The 22,257-nt window shown below is 37.4% G+C and overlaps 1 protein-coding gene and 1 pseudogene across 3 annotated transcripts; one reads left to right on the forward strand and one right to left on the reverse strand.

The window, feature by feature from the left end:
• The first annotated feature begins 8,439 nt into the window (after positions 1–8,439).
• LOC127119193 (uncharacterized) lies at positions 8,440–15,911 on the forward strand. 3 transcript variants are annotated; one of them, XM_051049379.1, is made up of 11 exons: positions 8,440–8,897; positions 9,073–9,239; positions 9,565–9,787; positions 9,873–10,015; positions 10,100–10,305; positions 10,429–10,563; positions 12,693–12,821; positions 14,183–14,595; positions 14,748–14,964; positions 15,146–15,348; positions 15,518–15,911. In XM_051049379.1, the coding sequence occupies exons 1-11, from the start codon at positions 8,545–8,547 to the stop codon at positions 15,720–15,722; spliced, it is 2,394 nt and encodes a 797-aa protein (XP_050905336.1). In that variant the 5' UTR covers positions 8,440–8,544; the 3' UTR covers positions 15,723–15,911. The 3 variants fall into 3 exon arrangements, with proteins under 3 accessions (XP_050905336.1, XP_050905338.1, XP_050905337.1); XM_051049380.1 differs by having other exon boundaries at positions 8,443–8,897; positions 15,155–15,348; XM_051049381.1 differs by lacking the exon at positions 15,146–15,348 and having other exon boundaries at positions 15,518–15,787.
• A 485-nt stretch (positions 15,912–16,396) lies between these two features.
• Positions 16,397–21,136, reverse strand: LOC127119192 (receptor-like protein EIX2; annotated as a pseudogene).
• Between the last annotated feature and the right edge of the window lie 1,121 nt (positions 21,137–22,257).

Below are 22,257 nucleotides of genomic sequence, written 5' to 3' on the forward strand. Positions count from 1 at the left end.
CTTCCGGACCTCCGATTCAATTTCCGTAAAAAGCTATACGTTCGGGGGAACACGACTCACACCATTACGGACTCAATTTCAGCTTTAATACAACTTATTCATCACAATATTTAGCATTCAACATCCCAATTAGGGTCACTTCAACGGTTTATCACTACCCATGACATGTTAATCTATAATACCCATTAAACGACGATAAACCCCCCTTACCTGAGATAATCCGGCAATCTCTAAGCTTCAAGCTTTTCCGTTCTTCAACCTTTGCTCTCTAGCTCTTCCTCTTTGCCCTTTCTCCACTTTTCACCTTTCAGCCGCTTCTCTGTTTCACGTGAAAACTCTTTACCAAAAATGAAACCCTTTTCTTTTTCTTATTCCAACTTATATATTTTCCACTAATTATTATTCCAAATAATAATAATCCAATAATTCAATTTATTTAATTAAATTAATAAATATATTATTAACTTAAATAAAATAATTCTCTTATTTTATTCGGGGTGTTACAACTCTCCCCCACTAAAAGAGTTTTCGTCCTCGAAAACATACCTCAAGCAAATAACTCTGGATAAGACTCTTTCATCTGACTCTCCAGTTCCCAAGTCACATTGCCACCTGCTGGTCCTCCCCAAGCTACCTTCACTAAGGCAATCTCTTTACCCCGCAACTACTTCAACTCTCGATCCTCAATCCTCATAGGCGATATTTCCACAGTCAGGTTATCTCTCACCTGTACATCATCTACTTGGATCACATGCGACGGATCATGAATGTACCTCCTCAACTGAGACACATGAAAAACCTCATGCAAATTCGCAAGCGACGGCAGTAAGGCGATACGATAGGCTACCTCTCCTATCCTTTCCAAAATCTGATAAGGACCAATAAATCGAGGTGTCAACTTCTTTGACTTCAAAGCTCGACCAACCCCAGTTATCGGAGTAACACGAAGAAACACGTGATCTCCCTCTCGGAACTCAAGTGACTTCCTCCTCTTATCATGATAACTCTTCTGACGACTCTGAGCAATTCTCATCTTCTCCTGAATCATCTTAATCTTTTCTGTAGTCTGTTGAACAATCTCCGGTCCAACCACAACACTCTCACCGGACTCATACCAACATAACGGTGTCCGACATCTCCTACCATACAAAGCTTCAAACGGCGCCATACCAATGCTCGAATGAAAACTATTGTTGTAGGTAAACTCAATCAAAGGTAAATAACAATCCCAAGCACCTCCCTTTTCCAAAACACAAGCTCTCAAAAGATCCTCTAATGACTGAATCGTCCTCTCAGTCTGACCATCAGTCTGCGGGTGATATGCAGAGCTCAATCTCAGTTTAGTTCCCAAAGCCTTCTGCAAACCTTCCCAGAATTTCGATGTAAATCTAGGATCTCTGTCCGAAACAATACTCGACGGAATACCATGCAAACTTACAATTTTCTCAATATACAACTCAGCTAGTCTCTCTAACGGATAATCCATTCTGATCGGAATGAAATGAGCCGACTTTGTCAATCTGTCAACAATCACCCAAATAGCTTCAAAATTCTTAATTGTCCTCGGTAAACCAGAAACAAAATCCATACTGATACTATCCCACTTCCACTCTGGAATAGCCAACGGTTGCATTAGCCCAGACGGCTTCTGATGCTCAACCTTTGACTTCTGACAAGTCAAACAAGAATAAACAAAACTCGTAATTTCTCTTTTCATTCCCGGCCACCAAAATAACTTTTTCAAATCATGATACATCTTCGTAGCTCCAGGATGAATACTCAACCCACTACGATGTCCTTCTTCAAGAATACTCTTCTTAAGTTCGGCAACATTCGGAATGCACACCCGACTACCAAATCTCACAACACCATTCTCATCAACTCTGAATTCGCCACCTTGACCTTGATTCACTAGAGTCAACTTATCAACCAAAAGCATATCGGATTTCTGACCCTCTCTGATCTCATCCAGAATACCACTTGTTAACTTCAACATTCCCAATTTAACACTATTGTGAGTACTCTCACACACCAAACTCAAGTCTCTAAACTGCTCAATTAAATCCAATTCCTTAACCATTAGCATAGACATATGTAATGATTTCCGACTCAATGCATCAGCCACTACGTTTGCTTTACCCGGATGGTAATTCAAACCAAAGTCATAATCCTTCAGAAACTCTAACCATCTTCTCTGCCTCATATTCAGCTCTTTCTGATCAAACAAATACTTTAAACTTTTATGGTCACTGAAAACCTCAAATCTTGACCCGTACAAGTAATGCCTCCATAACTTCAGAACAAACACCACAGCCGCCAACTCTAAATCGTGCGTCGGATAGTTCCTCTCATGAACCCTCAGCTGTCTTGAAGCATAAGCTATAACCTGCTTATCCTGCATCAACACGCCACCCAAACCCAACAATGAAGCATCACAGTAAACTTCAAATGATTCCGACGAACTCGGTAATATCAGAATAGGAGCAGTAGTTAACCTTCTCTTTAACTCTTGGAAACCTTCTTCACATTTTGAGTCCCAAACAAACGCCTGCCCCTTTCTAGTCAACATTGTCAACGGTAACGCCAACTTAGAAAATCCTTCAATGAACTTCCTATAATAACCAGCCAAACCAAGGAAACTTCGAATCTCAGCAACAGACTTCGGAGCTTCCCACTTAGATACCGCTTCTATCTTAGAAGGATCAACAGCAACACCACCTCTTGAAATCACATGACCAAGAAAACTAACTTCTTCTAACCAAAATTCACACTTCGACAGTTTAGCAAATAACTTCTTTTCTCGTAGAACTCCTAAAACCACTCTCAAATGCTCAGCATGCTCTTCTTCAGATTTCGAATACACCAAAATGTCATCAATAAACACCACAACAAACTTATCTAGGTACGGATGGAAAATCCTATTCATATACTCCATGAATACTCCAGGTGCATTAGTCACACCAAAAGGCATTACAGAATACTCATAATGTCCATATCTTGTTCTAAAAGCAGTCTTCTGAATATCCTCAGTTTTCACCCGTATCTGATGATATCCCGATCTCAAATCTATCTTGCTGAACACACTCGCACCAACCAACTGATCCATCAAATCATCAATCATCGGCAAAGGATACCGATTCTTGATCGTCACTTTATTCAGTTGCCTGTAGTCCACACACAACCTCATAGTACCTTCTTTCTTCTTAACCAACAACACTGGTGCACCCCACGGTGACACACTCGGACGAATAAACTTCTTATCCAACAGATCTTCCAGCTGACTCTTCAATTCAGTTAACTCAACAGCAGACATACGGTACGGAGCCATCGATATCGGCCTAGTACCAGGTACCAAATCAATCGAGAACTCCACTTCACGCTCTGGCGGTAATTCATTCACTTCTTCTGGAAACACATCAGGAAAATCACACACCACGGCTAGATCGCCAACCACCAGTTTATCTTTAGCCTCCAAAGTCGCTAACAGCATAAACAACTCTGCCCCATCAGCTACTTCCTCACTCACCTGCCTGGCTGATAGAAACAAACTCTTTCCTTCCTCAATCTCAGGAAATACCACCGTCTTATCAAAACAATTGATAGAAACTCGGTTAAACACCAACCAGTTCATACCCAGAATAACATCAATCTGCACTAGTGGAAGACACACTAGGTCCATCCCAAAGTCCCTACCAAAAATACTCAAAGGACAATTTAAACAAACCGAAGTAGTAGTCACTGAACCCTTCGCAGGAGTATCAATTACCATACTACCAAACATCTCAGATATCTCTAACTTAAGTTTCACAGCACAATCCAAAGATATAAAGGAATGAGTCGCACCTGTGTCAATAATAGCTACAAGAGGAAAGCTATTAATATAACACGTACCTCGGATAAGTCTGTCCTCACTGGAGGTTTGAGTTCCGGTCAATGCGAACACCTTCCCAGTCTGAGATTTCTTTGGCTTCTGACACTGACTTCCAATATGCCCTTCTTCGCCACAATTAAAACAAATCATTTCCTTGTGCTTGCAATCAGCTATTGCATGACCAGTCTTACCACAGCGAAAACACCTCTTTATTTCAGCAGTGCATACATTACTCTTATGACCAGCCTGACCACATTTGAAACAAACTATACCAGCAGGAGCACCTCCCCTACTGGTCCTCTGAGCCGGAGCAGCTCCTTGTTTCCCTTTTCCCACTGGAGCATCATACGGCTTTCCACGGTTTTGATGTTGCTTGCCCCTGCGGTCACTGACAATCTTGTAATAAGCATTATTGTCTTCTTCAAATATCCTGCAGCTATCAACCAATTCAGTAAAAATGCGTATCTTCTGATACCCAACAGCCTTCTTAATTTCAGAGCGCAGTCCGTTTTCAAACTTGATGCACTTTGAAAATTCAGCACCAGCACCAGTGTAATGAGGATAAAATTTGGACAGCTCCACAATTTTCGCAGCATAATCAGTGACAGACATGTTTCCTTGCTTCATCTCAAGGAACTCAATTTCCTTCTTACCACGGACATCTTCCGGATAATACTTTCTCATGAATTCCCTACGGAATACATCCCAAGTAATGACTTCACCTGCCACGGTCAACCTCTCGTGAGTCTCTAGCCACCAGTCATCAGCTTCGACTGCTAGCATGTGAGTACCATACCGAACCTTCTGAGCTGGAGTGCAATCCATAACACGGAAGATTCTCTCAATCTCTTTCAACCATCCCAAGGCTGCATCTGGATCATGCTTCCCTTTAAACACCGGCGGATTCTCTCTCTGAAAAGTCGCCAAGCTACGTGATCCAACATCTCCACCAGCATTTGGCAAGTTCTGCACAGCTTGTGCCATTGCTTGCATTGCGGCAGCCATTGCAGCGTCATTCCTTCCAGCCATTTCAACTTATCAATACAACACAACTTAAAGTTAGATTAGTAACAATACACAATTGTTAGACAGTAACGACACGACAACTGGCCGGACAGACCGACCTGCTCTGATACCACTAATGTAACACCCTTCTAAAATACCCCAAATATTTAATTAAAGTAACAACATATCGATCAGAGTAAAATGCAATCAAGGGTGTCACACAACATTTCACACCATAATAACTGTCATGCTCTTTATTCAATCAAAATAAACATTTCTTGCATCACACGCAGCGGATAGAAATTAAATCAACCATTCAAAACATATAACATATTACATGTAAAATGATTCAACAACCAACAATAAAACAATTAAAAACATCCCGTCCCGATGTTACATCTATCAGAGCATGACCCACTTAGGAGACTACACTAGACTCCAAGCATTAGCTTCTACTCAACTCATTGCTCGTTACCTGAAAAATAGTTGTAAGGGTGAGTTCCTCAATCGATATAATAAGCATTATAAATCATCATGTAATGCTAAGTAAATTTACACATTTCATCACCCTAATCGCAACATACATTCAGTAACGGCACATCAACTTAAACATCATACTTAATATCAACACAATTCCACTCCTCAATTAAATTAAATATTCATACAACAAGCCAACAAAATGCAACTCTAATGAGACTCGACTCGTCATGCATGTGGTACCATTCGGAGTAAAACTCCCAACTTAAAATCATTGCCATTTTATTGGGCATCAAGGCATAAGCCTTCAACTTTCAACTTAAAATTTGCCAATCCAGGCCAACGTGGTGTGAGCAAAGCTCCGACTTAATGCATATGAATGTACATGGCATACACGACTTTAAACTGTCGACAACATAATAATAATAGCAACATAACCGTGTTTTCAACAGAATCAACTTATAATCAACTTTGGCTCACCAAGCCTACAACTCAGTATTTTCAACAACTTTAACACAACTTATCAACATATTTGTATCAACACTCCATAACATAACCGAACAAAATTTCTCATCAACATTAACGATAATAGGCCAATCACCAATTATGTTCACAACATTAAAATACCAATTTTTCTAATTTCCAACAGTGTTAACCGGTTAACGCCCTGGGTTAACCGGTTAACGCAGGACAAAACACACTTTCTGGCAAAACGCAACAGTGTTAACCGGTTAACGCCCTGGGTTAACCGGTTAACGCAGGCAAAACAACACATTTCCACAAAATATAACAGTGTTAACCGGTTAACGCCCTGGGTTAACCGGTTAACGCAGACAAAACAGCAGTTCCTGCGCTAACACAAGGCAGAATGCAGAGTTCTCCGCATTTCCCGCCGTTGGAGGACTTCCGGACCTCCGATTCAATTTCCGTAAAAAGCTATACGTTCGGGGGAACACGACTCACACCATTACGGACTCAATTTCAGCTTTAATACAACTTATTCATCACAATATTTAGCATTCAACATCCCAATTAGGGTCACTTCAACGGTTTATCACTACCCATGACATGTTAATCTATAATACCCATTAAACGACGATAAACCCCCCTTACCTGAGATAATCCGGCAATCTCTAAGCTTCAAGCTTTTCCGTTCTTCAACCTTTGCTCTCTAGCTCTTCCTCTTTGCCCTTTCTCCACTTTTCACCTTTCAGCCGCTTCTCTGTTTCACGTGAAAACTCTTTACCAAAAATGAAACCCTTTTCTTTTTCTTATTCCAACTTATATATTTTCCACTAATTATTATTCCAAATAATAATAATAATAATAATAATCCAATAATTCAATTTATTTAATTAAATTAATAAATATATTATTAACTTAAATAAAATAATTCTCTTATTTTATTCGGGGTGTTACACAAGCCATGAATTAGGGTTCTAGATAGGTCAAAGATCCAAGTGTCAAACAATAACTAAGAGTCTCAAACCGAGTAATAATCAACACAAGTAGTGTATAATGCCATGAACCACAACTAGGGTTATCACTCCCTTAAAGCAATCTAACATGATTCGTGAACTTCAAAGATCAATATCTAGGACTTTGATGAATTCCATGTTCAAAAGTCAACCAACATGGCACATGAATACCAATTATCCCTGATTAGGGTTTCAGATCAAACACAAAGCTTCACCAATAATATCTCAAACCACGAGCCCACAACTAGGATTTAGAAGCCCAGTCGATGCACATAAACCAATCAATAAGATCCCTCAGGATCAAGAGTTACGGTTGTAATCCACGTGATGAGCAGTACCATAATCTTCAAGCCAAACCCTAGTTTTATCAATCACACTTGGAGACTATGATATTTGTTAACAAATGTTAGCCATGAATGAATGATGGGTACACATGGATGCAATATGAATGAGTATAGATGGATCTCAAGTTATATGTTAGATGGAAGGCAAAAAGGGGGCGAATTTTGGGGTACAACACATACCACCACCAACAAGAAGATCATCATCAAGACACCCAACATCGTTATGCACCAACACATCATCCTACTATAGCTACCTTAGCCAAAACACTCAGTGATCATTTAACAACAATCGTCTCTCCTCCTACTATAGCCAAGAAGTCCAAACATCACAAAACCAAAACATGCAACAACCATATGACTACCAAACATCAGAACAATTCTTACAACCTTTCCTCAACGCATCATTCACATAACGTCGCCCTTCAATCGTCCTGATCGCCCTCCAATAACTCAAAAATAGCCCAACTACTCTAGCATGGATCACAAACTAAGATATGGCGGTAGCGCCTCATTGCATACACAAGACTGCGCGAATTTATTTGAATATCTTAGGGAATCTCTTATAGGTGGTGGTGATGTTCCTAGATCCTCAAATCCTCAAACATCTGGGGTGAATCATCAATATGGGTTAGTGCCACACGTTCGGGTAGTTAGGGGATGTGGTACCAGATGTCGGTTAGGTCATCTCGGTCAACGACATAAGTCTTTTTGGTATTCGTATGTAAACGCATATTAATATTAATACCAATTGGTTTGATTTCAACTTTTATATAAAATGTACATTATTTTTAAAAAAAATTACACAACACACATAAGTAGGTGCCAAACCAATTGACGTCTCCTTTTAAACTCAACACATAAGCGTCAATTAGATTGACAACACTAGGTACAGAAGTCAATTCAATTGACGTCACCTCTTTAACTTTGAGAGCAAACATTAATTTATCTAAATCAATTCTTCAAGGTGGGTTATTTTAAAAAATTATCTGAGATGTAAATTATTTTAGAATTTTTTTTAAAAAATGTGAGTCATTTTAATAAAAGATTCATTAAAGAGCATTCAAGCCATTGTTTCCTTGATAGCCATCAAAACCATTTTGTGTAATTAAAGTGAATTTTCTCTTCACCGTGCTATCGGACATGTGTACAAATGGTCTTGTAAGTATGAGATGCAACTTAGAGGATAAATTAAGTTTTGAGGATACTTGTGGACTTTCCACTCCTAGTTTATTTGTTGTAGTTTTATACTTCTTCTAGGATTCAGTCTCTTGATTTTCAAAAACTTTAAATATAAAAAAAAAATAAAAAAAATCACACTCTAACAGTCTGTCAAAAGTGCGTTTGAATTTTGAATTCGAGAATCATTTCCATGGCATACCGCGCCGTCCTATTTCATTTTCCTCCTTCTCACGCCAAACTCACCTCTTCATTCTTCTTCTCTACCCGCTGCCTCCGCCCTTCTCCTACACTTCCGACGCAGCCTCCGCCGTCCCCAAAGAAGCTCCCTTTCACTGTCTCGGTTCACGGCAGGACATGGCAGGACCCGTATCACTGGATGTCCAACACCGACGATCCCCATCTATTCGAACATCTCAACTGCGAAAACACCTATGCCGACGCCTTCATGGCCGACGCTCTCAAACTCCGCTCTCACTTGTCCTCCGAGATGAAAACACGATTACCTTCTTCTATTTGCACTCCCCCTGAGCGTTGGGGACCCTGGTTTGTTTCCTTACTCCTTTTTCTCTTCTCTTTTTTCTTATTTTAACTCAATTACTTCTTTACATTCTAATTCAATTGTTAATATATACTTTTACTCACAATCGAACTAGACAATTGTTTTTCTGCACATTAGTTTATTTTGAATTTAATTGATTGATTTTGTTCCGTCGGTTAGGTTGTATTATCAGTACATTCCAGAGGGAAAGGAATATCCTGTGCTTTGTAGGAAGCTGGAAACAAACACTAGTGGCTGGATGAAGACATTTTTGTTTCGCAGTGGAATTGCAGGATCAGACAGAGAGGAGGTTTTGCTTGACTGGAATGAACTCGCCGAGAAATATGGTAAGTTTCTGTAGTATAGAAAATATATATACTGAAAATGTGGTTTATCGTATAAAAGATGGCTGTTTTATAAGTGCTCCCAAAACATGATTACCAATACTGAATGTAAGTGTGACTGTTTAATACTTTATCTTGTTACTCCGAATTCACTAAGTTCAGAGTTTTAATCTATGGCTAGACATCACTGGATGTTAAGTTATATTTTGAACATTATGGCGAAAGGTGATCCATATAGCCAGCCGACTCCACTTAGTGGGATAAGGTTTGGTTGTTGTTGTTGTTGTATTTCTATTGGTGATATTTGACAAAATAAACAATACTACAGGGTATGTCCATGTTGGAACATGCAGAGTTTCACCCGATCATAACTACATTGCCTATACAGTTGATATTTCTGGTGGTGAACGGTTTGTGCTTCAGGTGAAAGACCTCAGAAGTGGACTACTTGACCCCAAAGTAGAAGTTGATGGTGTTGTTAGTTTGGCTTGGGCTAGAGATGCAACTTCTCTTTTTTATACTCAATCAGATGAAAACCAACGACCTTACAGGTAAGTTTTATGGGGTTTTTAGGGAGCGAATGAGGGTTACATTAAGATAGTACCCTACCCTGACACTTATATGGTATTATGTCAGGGTTCTCTGCAGAAAACTTGGATATGATCTTGTGAATGATCTCACAGTATTTACTGAAAGTGATTCCCGTTTTTGTGTGGACATAACAAGCACAAAGGATGGCAAGTTCATTACTATGAATTCAAACTCAAGGACTTCATCTGAGGAAGGAACTTATATGTCTTCTCTTATGAATTTATAACAAAAAATTTATTTTCTAGTGACATGTTTATCTTGATACTTATCACAGGTTTATGTTATAGATTCCGCCAATCCGATGGATGGTTTACAAAGACTATGTGAGCGTACTTCTGGTGTACAGTATTTTGTAGAACACCACTCTGGTCTACTTTATATCCTTACCAATGCTCCTTTGCCGGATGATCAATGGTCTGGTGAAGAGTATTACCTTGTTAGATGCAGAGTTCAAGATATCGACTCACCTAATTTGCAGGTTATGTTTGATGAGCTCCATACATCTTTCTCTTATTTGAGTTCTCGTAGACCTGTGCGCCGTGTGTGAACACTGTTGTTACTGTGTCTCTAACTCCTCTTTGGTATGCTCTTTTTATTTCAGAACATCATCCTTCCTGATAAAGATACACGCCTATGTGATTTGGACATCTTTAATGGACATCTGGTTCTTTTCCTTAATAAGAAAGGTCTTCCTTTGTTATGTTCCTTGAACTTACCTTTCCAAATTGATTTCAAGGTATATTATTGGTCATTGATCACACTGAAACTGATGCTACCTGATATACATATTTTAAGCATAATTTATATTTGTTAAAGATAATGGCTTAATTTTAGGTTAGTTAATTGAATTTGTTGTTAGATATTTTTTTTAGGGAAAGTTGGCTTTATACAAACAAATTCTCATTTAGCATATAAACCGGTTCTTCTACTTCACCCAATAGCATAACTGAATATGAATAGTTTCTATTATTAATCACAAAAAATTGTACAAATTTATACAAAAGCAGTGGTGTCTTAAATCCTTAAAGTTTAAGGTTAGAATTAGTGATAGCTTAAAGTTTAAGGTTAGAATTAGTGATAGCTTGGGTCTATGTATTGAAACTGTGGAGTGCTGTAAAAGAATAAGAGGAAAGAATCAATCATTCAATAATCAATAATAATTACAATTGACGTTCTGGCTCAAGTTGGAGGAACTTAAGCATATATGTTAGATGCATCCATCTTGTTACATATATCTGCTATCGTGAGATCCTGTAAGAAGTTAGTCAACATGTCTACTAGCTTAGTATTGGATTCCAGAAAAGAAATCTCGATAATATATGCGAGGATCATTTCTCTTATGAAGTGACAATCAAATTTGTGTTCAGTCCTTTCGTGAAAGACTGGATTTGAAGAATGACTAGTTTTACACAACAGGACATATCTTTAAAAACCTACTCTTGGAGGATATGTTTTAGCCAGAAAATTTCACAATTAATATTAACCATAGCATGATACTCTGCTTATGTGCTTGATCTTTGGACAACATTATGGCCTTCTAACCCTATATATCTCTCAATAAACAAACCAAGTGGTTGCTCCATAGAGATCTGATCTTCTAGGTTACTAGGTAGAGGCAATTTAATATATGCATAGTAATTCAAACCATATATCTAAGTTTATTTCTTTTGCTACTAGTTAGGCTTTTAATCGTTCTCTTGTCTATTTGGGCCAACTTTAATAGTAAAATCAATCGAACAGCAAACTATAGATTTTGCAAGGGGATGTAGGACAAGGCGACATGTACAATTTATTCCATAGCAATCACATCATCAATCATTGTTTTTCGCCATCTTGAATAGGATAGTGCTTTCTGAATAGTCTTAAGAGGGATTACAAGCTAAGTGATAAGAATCATCAAAACCTAAAATCGGGGATCCTGCAGAATGGGAGAGGCAGATGGTAAAAATACCAATGTGAGCTGCAATAGCTGAAGAAGCTTGTTGGGACACCTTAAAATGAAGGTATTCCTTATACACACTATTAGAAAGTAGATGATCCCACTTGGTTTTAGTCTTTTACTTATCATTCAGTTGAAGAGATTAAACCACATTGGAAATTTTATTAGGAATCTGTTAAGAGTCCCACATCGGATAATACATGGCCTGAACATGTGGTTATAGGTGGGGGAAATCTTCACTCTACCAACCGGTTTTGTAGGGTTGAGTTAGGCCCAACCATATTTCTTAACATGATATCAGAGTCTGGTTTAAGATCCGGTGGGTCACCTACTATGATTTCCGCTATCGGGCCATCCACAATTTATTTCCATACTCCAGTTGTTTAGTCCTGAGCGTGAGGGGGTGCGTTAAGAGTGCCACATCAGCCTGAACATGTGTTTAAAGAGCTTATTACCGGGTTTCCTTTCTCAATTCCTTCATGCACGCACGTGCGCCCATACACACACTCATTTGTAAATGTTAAGAAGAGCATAATCAAAACTGCCAAAACAAAATTTATGTTGCTACCTTGTTCTGCCATGTTACTTGGTGTCTCATTATATATAAAATTGTATTTCATAGCAATGGCAACGAAAGATACACTACTGCATAATCATCGTGTCAATTATGTGAATATGAATGTTCAAATTCAAAGTGATAGATAAACTATATTGCATATGGCCTGCTTGCAGATACTGCAAACTATTTAGACATTTTCTTTAAGGCATATCATTTTTCATGCGGCTTGTAGTTTGATTTCCTTCTCTGCGATGTTATTAGATTTTTGGCAAGGCTCCTCCAAGATGGAATATGAATAATCTATGTCGTGCAAATTTAAAATTTAAATGTCTGACATATATTGTCCTTATCTTGAGTTGCATTGCAGAATCAAGTATATATTCAAGACCTGAAACCATGGTACTTTCCTCTGCCAACAAATACATGTAGTGCCGTTCCTGGTTCCAATCATGACTTTCTAAATGCGGTTTACCGTGTGGTTCTTTCATCGCCTGTGGTACGGTAACGTAGTTTATGTATGCTACACATATTTGTAGATTTAGTGATGATTTGCTTTACTCATCTGATCATTAACTGTGAATGTGCTTGTTGAAATCCATATATTGTAATTAATAATTCTATTAATATTTAGTATTTGGATTTCTGAAAAAATTTCATCACCCATAATTGATCAAAATTTTCTCCCATTTAAAGACAAGATTTTAAATTTTGAATTATATACTAAGTTCATTAGTCAAGGCAATGCGTAGCTTAGCCTGCTCTATAACATGTAAAAGTTGTTACTATTCTTCCAACTTCTAATATAAAGTTGAACTATTTTTAATATGTTGTTGCCCTTCAACATTTGCAGAGAACAGCATCATCTTTCTCTAACATTGTGAATTTTCTATATTTTGTATTTATGGAAAATTTATTATTTATATTTTCCCTTGATTTGTAATTTATTTTCATACCATATGTAGTATGGTAGGAGGAGATTCTCTCCCGTGGAAGTTCCCTCCTGTGAAATGTGAACCAGTTGTTGAGGAGAGAGGGAAAGCCAAAAATATTAAAATAATAGGAAAACGAAGGGTTGATTGGATTTTGATGGTATAGATCTGCACTCCTTCATCTCCAGTGAAAATGCATACCGGAGACAATCCTTGTCCGTAGTATGGTACATTATAATTGTCCGTAGTATGGTACATTATAACGTGATCCAGGTGTAGTCACATAAATTTTAAGGTGAAGTTCAAAAATTAAAAAGTTACTCTATGGAGGGGTTGGTGTTTATAGAATGTGTATCTTAACTTGAATCCTGAGTTAGTATTTATGGGACAAACTCTAGGGTTTTCCAGGTGGAATCCCTAAGTCCGTGCATTGTCTTAGTTGTGATCTCATTGATCAACGTTGGATTGTCACCGGATTAACTTGGGTGTACCTCTAGAGAGTCTCAATAGTATGGTCCGTAGTGCTTATATTCATCAGCGGGTTGTTTGGTCCATTAACGGCTTGGGCTTAAGCCCAGTCCGGAACATTTTCCTCTGTTAATAATAGTCTTTAAAAAGGCTGTCAAAATTCAAAATCAGTCTAAGTATTCTATCATCATTTTTAATATCCTGATAAAGGCTCAAAAGAGGCTCTATCAAGTACAAGTCCACTTATCTACACTTACTATAGGTCAGAAGAAGCAATCTTCAATATCTAAACCTGTGAATGTAGGCCCGTGACTAAATCTACATCTAGCTTAATTATAATTATGGGAGTTTATCCTTTAGTTGACAGTGTTGTGACTTGTGATTTCATTGAATTAAATATTTGTTGATGTATTATATTAGTTGCTTTGACTTAACCTTGTTTTTCTTGGCGAGTCGACAGATGCCAGATGTTATTGTTGACTATGACATGTCAAGACAGACTTATTCAATTGTGCATCAAGAGGAAGTGAATTGTGATTCTGTTGGTCAGTCAAGCATTCCACCATTCAAGCCAATGAATAATAAAATTCAACAAGCATGTGATGATAAGAAAGTGTGTGTCTCGGATTCTGATTCACAGAGATGGAAGGACTTTTCAGAAGTATACTGTTGTCAGAGAGAGGAAGTTGTTTCCCATGATGGTGTAAAAGTTCCACTAACCATTGTGTACTCTAGGGAGTCCTGGCAAAAGGGTCAAAGCCCGGGAATTTTAGTAGGATATGGAGCATATGGAGAAGATCTTGATAAGAGTTGGTGTTCAGATCGCCTGAGTTTATTGGACCGTGGTTGGGTATTGGCATTTGCTGATGTAAGGTTGGTTGTTTGAAGTCATTGAAAGTGAATGTTTTGCATATCGGATTTTGTTATATAATCATGTTGACCGTAATAGATTGGAAGTTTCTATTATGATATATCTAACTGACATATCTATATTTTCTATTATCTGATCATGTGTATTGCGTCAGAGGTGGTGGTGGTGGAGGTCGTTCATGGCATAAATCAGGATGTGGATTAAACAAACAAAATTCAATATCTGACTTTGTATCTTGTGGAAACTACCTGGTTAATGAGGGTTATGTCCACAGAGACCAGTTTGGCGCCGTTGGAACCAGTGCAGGCTGCCTTCTTGTTGGTGCAGCTATGAATATGTATCCGCAACTCTTTCGAGCCACCATATTAAAGGTAAGTTTGATATAATTGTCACTGTTACAGTGAGTGATTGTTTGCCAGAGATGCTGAGCTGTGAAAAAGATTTTTTATAAATGTTAGAAAATAAATTCACTCATTTTGATTTAGAAAGATGGTAATTCAATCAATAATTTGAATATTTTAATTTATTTCTTGTGACACTCAAATGGGTTAGATATATCAGGTACCATTTATTGATGTATGCAACACATTGTTGGATCCCAGTCTACCCCTCACAATCCTGGATTATGAAGAATTTGGAAATCCTGAAATTCAATCGAACTTCGATTCTATTTATAGTTTTTCTCCTTATGACAACATTCCTCAAGGTTGTTGCTTTCCTTCAGTTATGGTTACAGCAGCAGTTAATGATTCAAGGCAATCTCACTCTTCCGAATAATCTATTCGATGCAATACATTCACTGACACGCGCACGTGCACACAATATTCATATGCATTCCTTTCCTCTCGAGAGCTATATGCATTTTTATCTAGTTTTAGTTGCTTCAAAGACGTTGATGTTAATAATTGACATTCGTGTTCTCAGGGTTGGAGTTTGGGAAGGTGCTAAGTGGGTAGCTAAAGTACGAGATAGCACATGCTCTCATTGTTCTCGAGCTGTAATCATGAAAACAAGTATGATAGGAGGCCATTTTGGTGAAGGTGGTCGCTATGCTCAGTGCGATGAAACAGCTTATGAATATGCTTTCTTCATGAAAGCTTTTGGACTGTTACATAAGTTAAATCATTAGGCCAGATGCAGCAAGGTTATCTTTATTAGTTGAAGACCTGTCAAGGAAAAAAGGATGAGTTATTTGTATCCTCCTTGTTAGTGCATAGTCAGTACCAAGGTTTTAGGTATAAAAGGATGTGCCATTTTGTTCATTGGGAGTGGTCATGTTTTTGATGGACTAAAGCTAAATAAATGGTAATTTGCTTTATCTATTATATTGTTTTAGGTATAATGGTTGGTTGGATGCAATGTACAATATATGGGCTACGGGAACCATGAAGGGGATGTTTAAGGGTAGTGATAGATCCCAGAGTTTTAGGTAAGCAACTGTTAATTATCGAATTCACATCCTAATTAGTGCTAATGCTCCTAATAAGAGATCTTCTCCAACTGTTTACTAATAACTTTTTCCTCGTCTACCCTCTATTTTATAACAGAAATGCCATAAATTTAATTGGGCCCAATAACTGAGTCATCAAACGTATAGAACTGGTTTATTATTGAATTAAAAAATGGCAGAGGTTGGAAAACAGTAAATGAAAAGATAAATCATAGTTACTAGAACTGCTAACAAGAGAATTTCTTCTCCTAACTGTTTGTTAACAGCTTTCTCAATGCTTTACTCACTCCTCTATCCTCTCTTTTATTGCAAAGAGATATGAACATGTCAACTATCATACACATATGAACATGTAACACGAAAAATATTAATATTTACAAAGTATATTCTAGTTAGTTACACTTCTATGGTTACATAAAAACATAAACTAGTATTAAACAATCAAAGAAGAAAAAAAACTAATGAAAAATGTATACTACCTTTCTATCTAGTGTGCGGCCGATTGAGTCGGAATCTAAACGCATCATTGAATCCGTTTAAGAATCTGATATAGGTATATCTCCAAGAATTTCATAGAAAATTGACTCCTCATCCTCAATCTCATTATCAAACAGCAGTGACGGCACATCATCTTCTGAGCATGCTTTTTCCAGTGGCGTTCCACAAAGATCTAGATTTCCTTGGTAACTAGATATACCAAAGCTTTGTAACTGAGTTCCGATTGGGATTTTACCAATCAGATTATTGTTTAATAAACCCATTACACTTAAACGATCAATTTTAACAAGGCTGGAAGGAATTTCACCGTATAAATGATTCCTAAACAAATCAAGAAACTCAAGTGATTTCAAATTCCCAATCTCATACATTATTTCCCCACTCAAATTGTTCCTTGATAAATTTAAAGACACCAATCCCAGTAGAGACCCAATTTCTTTAGGTATTTCTCCTGTTAAACTATTTCCCGGACAGATCAATGCTGTTTAAAAGCAGCTCTGGATTCTTGAACGCGTCTTCTACGCCTTTCCACATAACTGGAACGTAGTAATCATACCTACTTCCAGTTATATTGTTAGGATAGTTATGACTTACATTATCACTCACAGTCATGTTCATATTTATTGCAGCCATGACAGTAAAGTTGTGTAAACATTTTGGAATTTGGCCGCATATATGATTTTCTGAAACATCCAATAGTTTGATCTGAGAAAGATAACAAATCCCTGATGGTAAACTTCCAACAAAGTGATTCAGACGGAAACTCAAGACAACCAATTGGTGAAGGGTTTCCCCAATCCATGAAGGAATTGAACCAGACAATTTATTTTCACCGACATCTAGCATTGTTAAATTGGTCAAGTTCTTCATGGAGGAAGGTAGCTCCCCAATTAAACTGTTATTGTGAAGAACCAAAGCCTTCAAATTCACAAGGGTGCCTAAAGATAGTTGAATCTTTCCTGACAATTTATTTTTGCTTAGATCAAGATACTGTAATGACTTGAGATTATCCCAACAATCAGGTATCCTACCCTTCAGTTGATTGTTTGATACGTCTAAAATTCCCAAGGAATTGACTGAATTTTGGTCACATAAAAGTGAGTCCAAATTTGAGAATCTATTATGGGAGAGATGCAATGTTGCTGCTCTTCGCATAAATGGTGGAATTGAACTTTCAAATTGGTTTGAAGTCAAGGTCAATATGGGAAAATAAGTAAATGCCAGAGGCAAATCTGGAGTGGTGCCTCTCAAGTTGTTGTAGGAGAGATTCAATGCATACATATTTTGTGACATGTGCCAGAACCACACTGGTACGGAATCAACGATCCCCACATTAGAAATATTTAGACTCAACAAGTAACTTTGTGTCTGAAGCCAACTTGGAAAACTTGGACCCAACCTACAAGATGCTACTTCTAATCTTAAATAATTGGAATGGTGGAACCCAACTTGTGCCGAATTTTAGAGAAAGAGAATTGTATGACAGTTCTAACCTTTTCAAATTGGACAAGCTAGCAAAATGCGATTTGTTGATTTCACCCTCCAAGGAGTTCTTGTTTAAGATGAGATACTCCAACATAGATAGCAAGCCAATACTTTTAGGTATTTTCCTATTTAATTCATTTTGGGAAACTGATAGAAATTGCAATGTGCTTATGTTCCCGAAGGATGTTGGAATGTCGCCTTGCAGTTTATTATAAGAGAGATCAAGATATTTGAGAGAGTTCATTTTGTTGTCAAAATTATCGGGAATTGGACCTTGCAACATGTTATTTGACAGGTGAAGCCTACGAAGATTGATGGTGAAATTGAAAAGCCAATGAAATATCATTGATGATTTCATCATATTGAACGAGATATTTGTTGGTGTAAGCCCTAGAGGTCAATACTTTTGGTACTTGTATCGAATTATTTATTAATAATAAAAGTTTTTTTTCTGTATTATGTTTGTTTAATAAAGTCCCTAGAATAGCTAGTCCGTTTAATGTATCAAGTATGACTTAATCATGAGATTACATTAAATATAAGGACATTATTCTTAAAGTATCTGTAGTCAGGCTTTATTGTGAAGTGGGATAACATTAAAACATGAAAACTATTATGTTTATAGACTGATGATCACATCCCATGGATCATGGATAAAGAGTTATCAAATCTTAAACATAGGTATGAATATTAAGAGTAATATTTATACTGGATTGACCCGCTATGAGAATACTATATAGAATGTTATGCAAAGTGTCATAAGTTATTCTCATGGTGATAATGGTGTATACCACCCTTCGACCTGAAACCACTATGGACCCTAGATGTAGAGTCGAGTGTCTTATTGCTGATCAAACGTTGTTTGTAATTGGATGACCATAAAGACAGTTGATGGGTACTCCACGAAGCATGCTAAGGGACATGAGTGACCTAGATGGAATTTGCCCATCCTGCGTAACAGGATAAATGTCTATGGGCCCAATATTGAACTGGACAAGGATGACACGGTCTATGCCTTGTGTTCAATATAGATATAAGGGAAAAAGGGTAATTATACACATAATTATTATCACAAAAGAATTTGTCAGATCATATGATATTTTCGTGTCTTGGGTAGCAGTGATGTGTTGCTAGATACCGTTCACTGTTTATTATGTTAAATACGTGATTTAATATAATTGCCAATGCCGCGAAAACTATAGGGTCACACACAAAGGACGAATTGATGAGAGATAGAGTAATTAAGGAATATCGTAATGTACAGTGCCCTTAAGTGAATTATAGAACATCGTAAGGTACGGTGTACTTAAGTAGAATACGAAATATGGTAAGGTACCACACGCTTAAGTGATTTTGGCATATTATAAGATATGGGCCATATACACTTGAGTGGGCTTTTTAGCTTGCAGCCACACAAGTGGTTCTATAAATAGAACTCTTGTATAGAAGCATTAGTGCAATTGCAATTTCGTTTCTCTCTCTCTCTCTCTCTCTCTCTCTCTCTCTCTCTCACTCAAAGCCTTCATTCGTAGCAGCTAGCACTGAGATTGAAGGAATCTGTTCGTGTGGACTGAGTAGAAGCGTTGTCATCGTTCAACGTTCGTGATTGCTCCGTAGATCTGCATTAAAGGTTACAATCGCCACAAGAGGTAACGATTCTATCACTGATCATGCCCATTCGTAAGGATCATTAAAGGAGAAATTTTAAATTCCGCTGCATTTTGGATCACCCTTCTCCTTCAATATCAAGGAAGACGAGAGAAGATAGAATTTTGGTATTGGATGCAGATGGTAAATGAATGTTTCTATCTGAAAGACTGCAATTCCGCAAACAAAGCTTTTGATTTTTGGAGCTGAAGTTGAAAATGAAATTATCTTGAGATGCGCATCTGGTGTCAACAACTTACTGTGAGAGAGGTCAAGGATGAGGAGAGAATCAAAGTTGAAACTCAAAGGTGGCGAAACATAATTGTTGTTTGAAAGATAAAGCTCCTTTAAGTTTGAACTGAAGTTGAATAACCATTTAAAGGTTGAGGAGGATAGCATATTAGAAGAGAGATCAAGAATGGTTAGAGAAGAGGAAATGTTGCAAAAGGAATCAAACAAAGGAGAAATGTTGATATCAGAAAGATCACACTCACTTACCCTCAGTTCTACTAAATTCGGAAGCATCTTACTCAAAATTCGCAACCATTGACGAGAATAGCCAATATTAGACGAGCTCAAGTTAAGAATTTTCAAATAAGAAAGACTAGATAGCCATTTTGCATCAGAATAATTTTCCTTATTAGTTTCAAGATTAGAATTCCCACCTAGCCGTAGCGATTGCAACATCCAAAGATCACCAACCTTAAAAGGGATTGTTCCATCAAGAAAATTATCTCTTAGATCAAGAAACTGCAGTTGTGCAAGATTTCCAAGTTGATAAGGGATTACTCCTGCAAGATAGTTTCCTCGAAGATTGAGATACCGCATTTTTGCTAGGTTTCCAAGTTCACAAGGAATTGCCCCAACAAGATGGTTGTATTCAATGTTAAGATATTTAAGTTGAGAGAGGTTTCCAAGTTCATGAGGGATTTGTCCTTTAAGCTTGTCATTGTATCTAAGATATAAATACCGTAAATTCTTAAGCTTCCCAAGTTGGTTAGGTATCCTTCCACTAAACTCACAACTTGAAATATTGAGATATTTTAATTTGGTGAAGGAATCAATGAGTTCTGGTATGTAACTACCAAGAAAAATGTTCTTACTGATATCCAAATATTTGATATTTTGCAACTCAGTCAATAAACTAAGTTGATTGCACCCATCAAATAATGTGTAGCGGAACCATGAAGATCAAGCATGTGTACATCACCTGTTTCATAACTGCATCTAATTCCTTTCCACTTGCAACAATCTCTATTTTTCTCACCATCCCTCCATGTGGAAAGCATGTCATGATCATCTCGAAGACCTTGTTTGAACCTCATAAATGCTTCTCTCTTTTTCTCTTTGCATTTGACTTCTTTAGTCCTACTTGTTGAGTTCAAGTATCCATGGATTGATTGTGCGGAATGCAACAAAATGAAAAACAATACATAACATAACTTGAGAATACAATTTCCCATTGAAAAACAATATCTTCAATGTAATCACAAATGTGTTTTCAAAGATGTACACTCCAAAATATAAATTATGAGATATTTTAGTATTTTTTATTGATCTGAACATGAGTTTATAAATGGGGGCAATCCTCACTTTATCAAACGATTTTGTAGGGTTGAGTTAGGCCCAACCACATTTCAATATGGTATCTAGAGCCTACTGAGAGATAATTCTTCGTCGTGCTTTACCCGGTTGACCCTGAAGGTGAGAAAAACAAGAAATGGGGGTTTGAATTGTTTTGGAAAATAAGCGCTTTTGCAAAATAAAATCACACAGGATTTTATACTGGTTCGCTTATAACACAAAGCTACTCCAGGCCACCCGGCCAAGGTGATTTCGCCTTCAACAAGGACTTAATCCACTAATCTTGAAAGATTATTACAACCAACGTCTAAGAGAAATATCTCTTAGTCCTCTCAAGTATACAGACTGCGCAGAGTCACTTGAGGAATTAAACAATTTAGGTAAGAACAAAATTTGTAATCTAGAGTGCTTCTAGGATAAAGCAAGTATTACAACAGTAAGAGCAAATAGAATATTTCACGTTCTGAGCAAAAGCTCGTGAAAGCTTGAGAAGGAGAGAGAGAGAATATTTCAGTGTGTTCAGGTGTGTCTCTCAATGCAGTTTGCTGTCCTTTATATAGAGGTGAAAGGACCGTTGAATTTGATGGCAGATATTTTTGTCTTGATTAGAAATTAATGCCATAACTTCTGTTGTTTCTTGCCAAAACAACTTTGTCTCCCTGAATAACTTCTTTTCAGTAATAGTTTCTTTCCATTTGAAATTGAAGTTGCCGTTACTCTTTCTGGATAAGGAAATCCATTGTCAGAGTCTGCGTTACTCTGTTAGACTGAGATCTTGAGATATGGCTTCAGAGCTTCTGATAGTCCTCATCTTTTAGATTTCCAGTGTTGACTTCAGATGATCTTAAGATTTCTGGAGTTCTTATGTACCGTTGCTTAGAGTCAGAACTTCTAGAGTGCGCTTCTTCTTCAGATGCTTCTGATATTCTGATATGCTGTTTTGTTCAGAGTCAGAACTTCTAGAGCGCGTTTCTACTTCAGATGCTTCTGATCTTCTGAT

This window comes from Lathyrus oleraceus, chromosome 2, assembly GCF_024323335.1.
Source record: "Lathyrus oleraceus cultivar Zhongwan6 chromosome 2, CAAS_Psat_ZW6_1.0, whole genome shotgun sequence".
NCBI lineage: Eukaryota > Viridiplantae > Streptophyta > Magnoliopsida > Fabales > Fabaceae > Lathyrus > Lathyrus oleraceus.

Coding starts and splice junctions, on each gene's coding strand:
- LOC127119193 (XM_051049379.1), top strand. CDS start 8,545: ATGGCATACCGCGCCGTCCTATTTCATTTTCCTCCTTCTCACGCCAAA. Junction 10,016..10,099: donor AAACTCAAGGACTTCATCTG/AGGAAGGAACTT, acceptor GATACTTATCAC/AGGTTTATGTTATAGATTCC. Junction 12,822..14,182: donor TGGTTCTTTCATCGCCTGTG/GTACGGTAACGT, acceptor GCGAGTCGACAG/ATGCCAGATGTTATTGTTGA.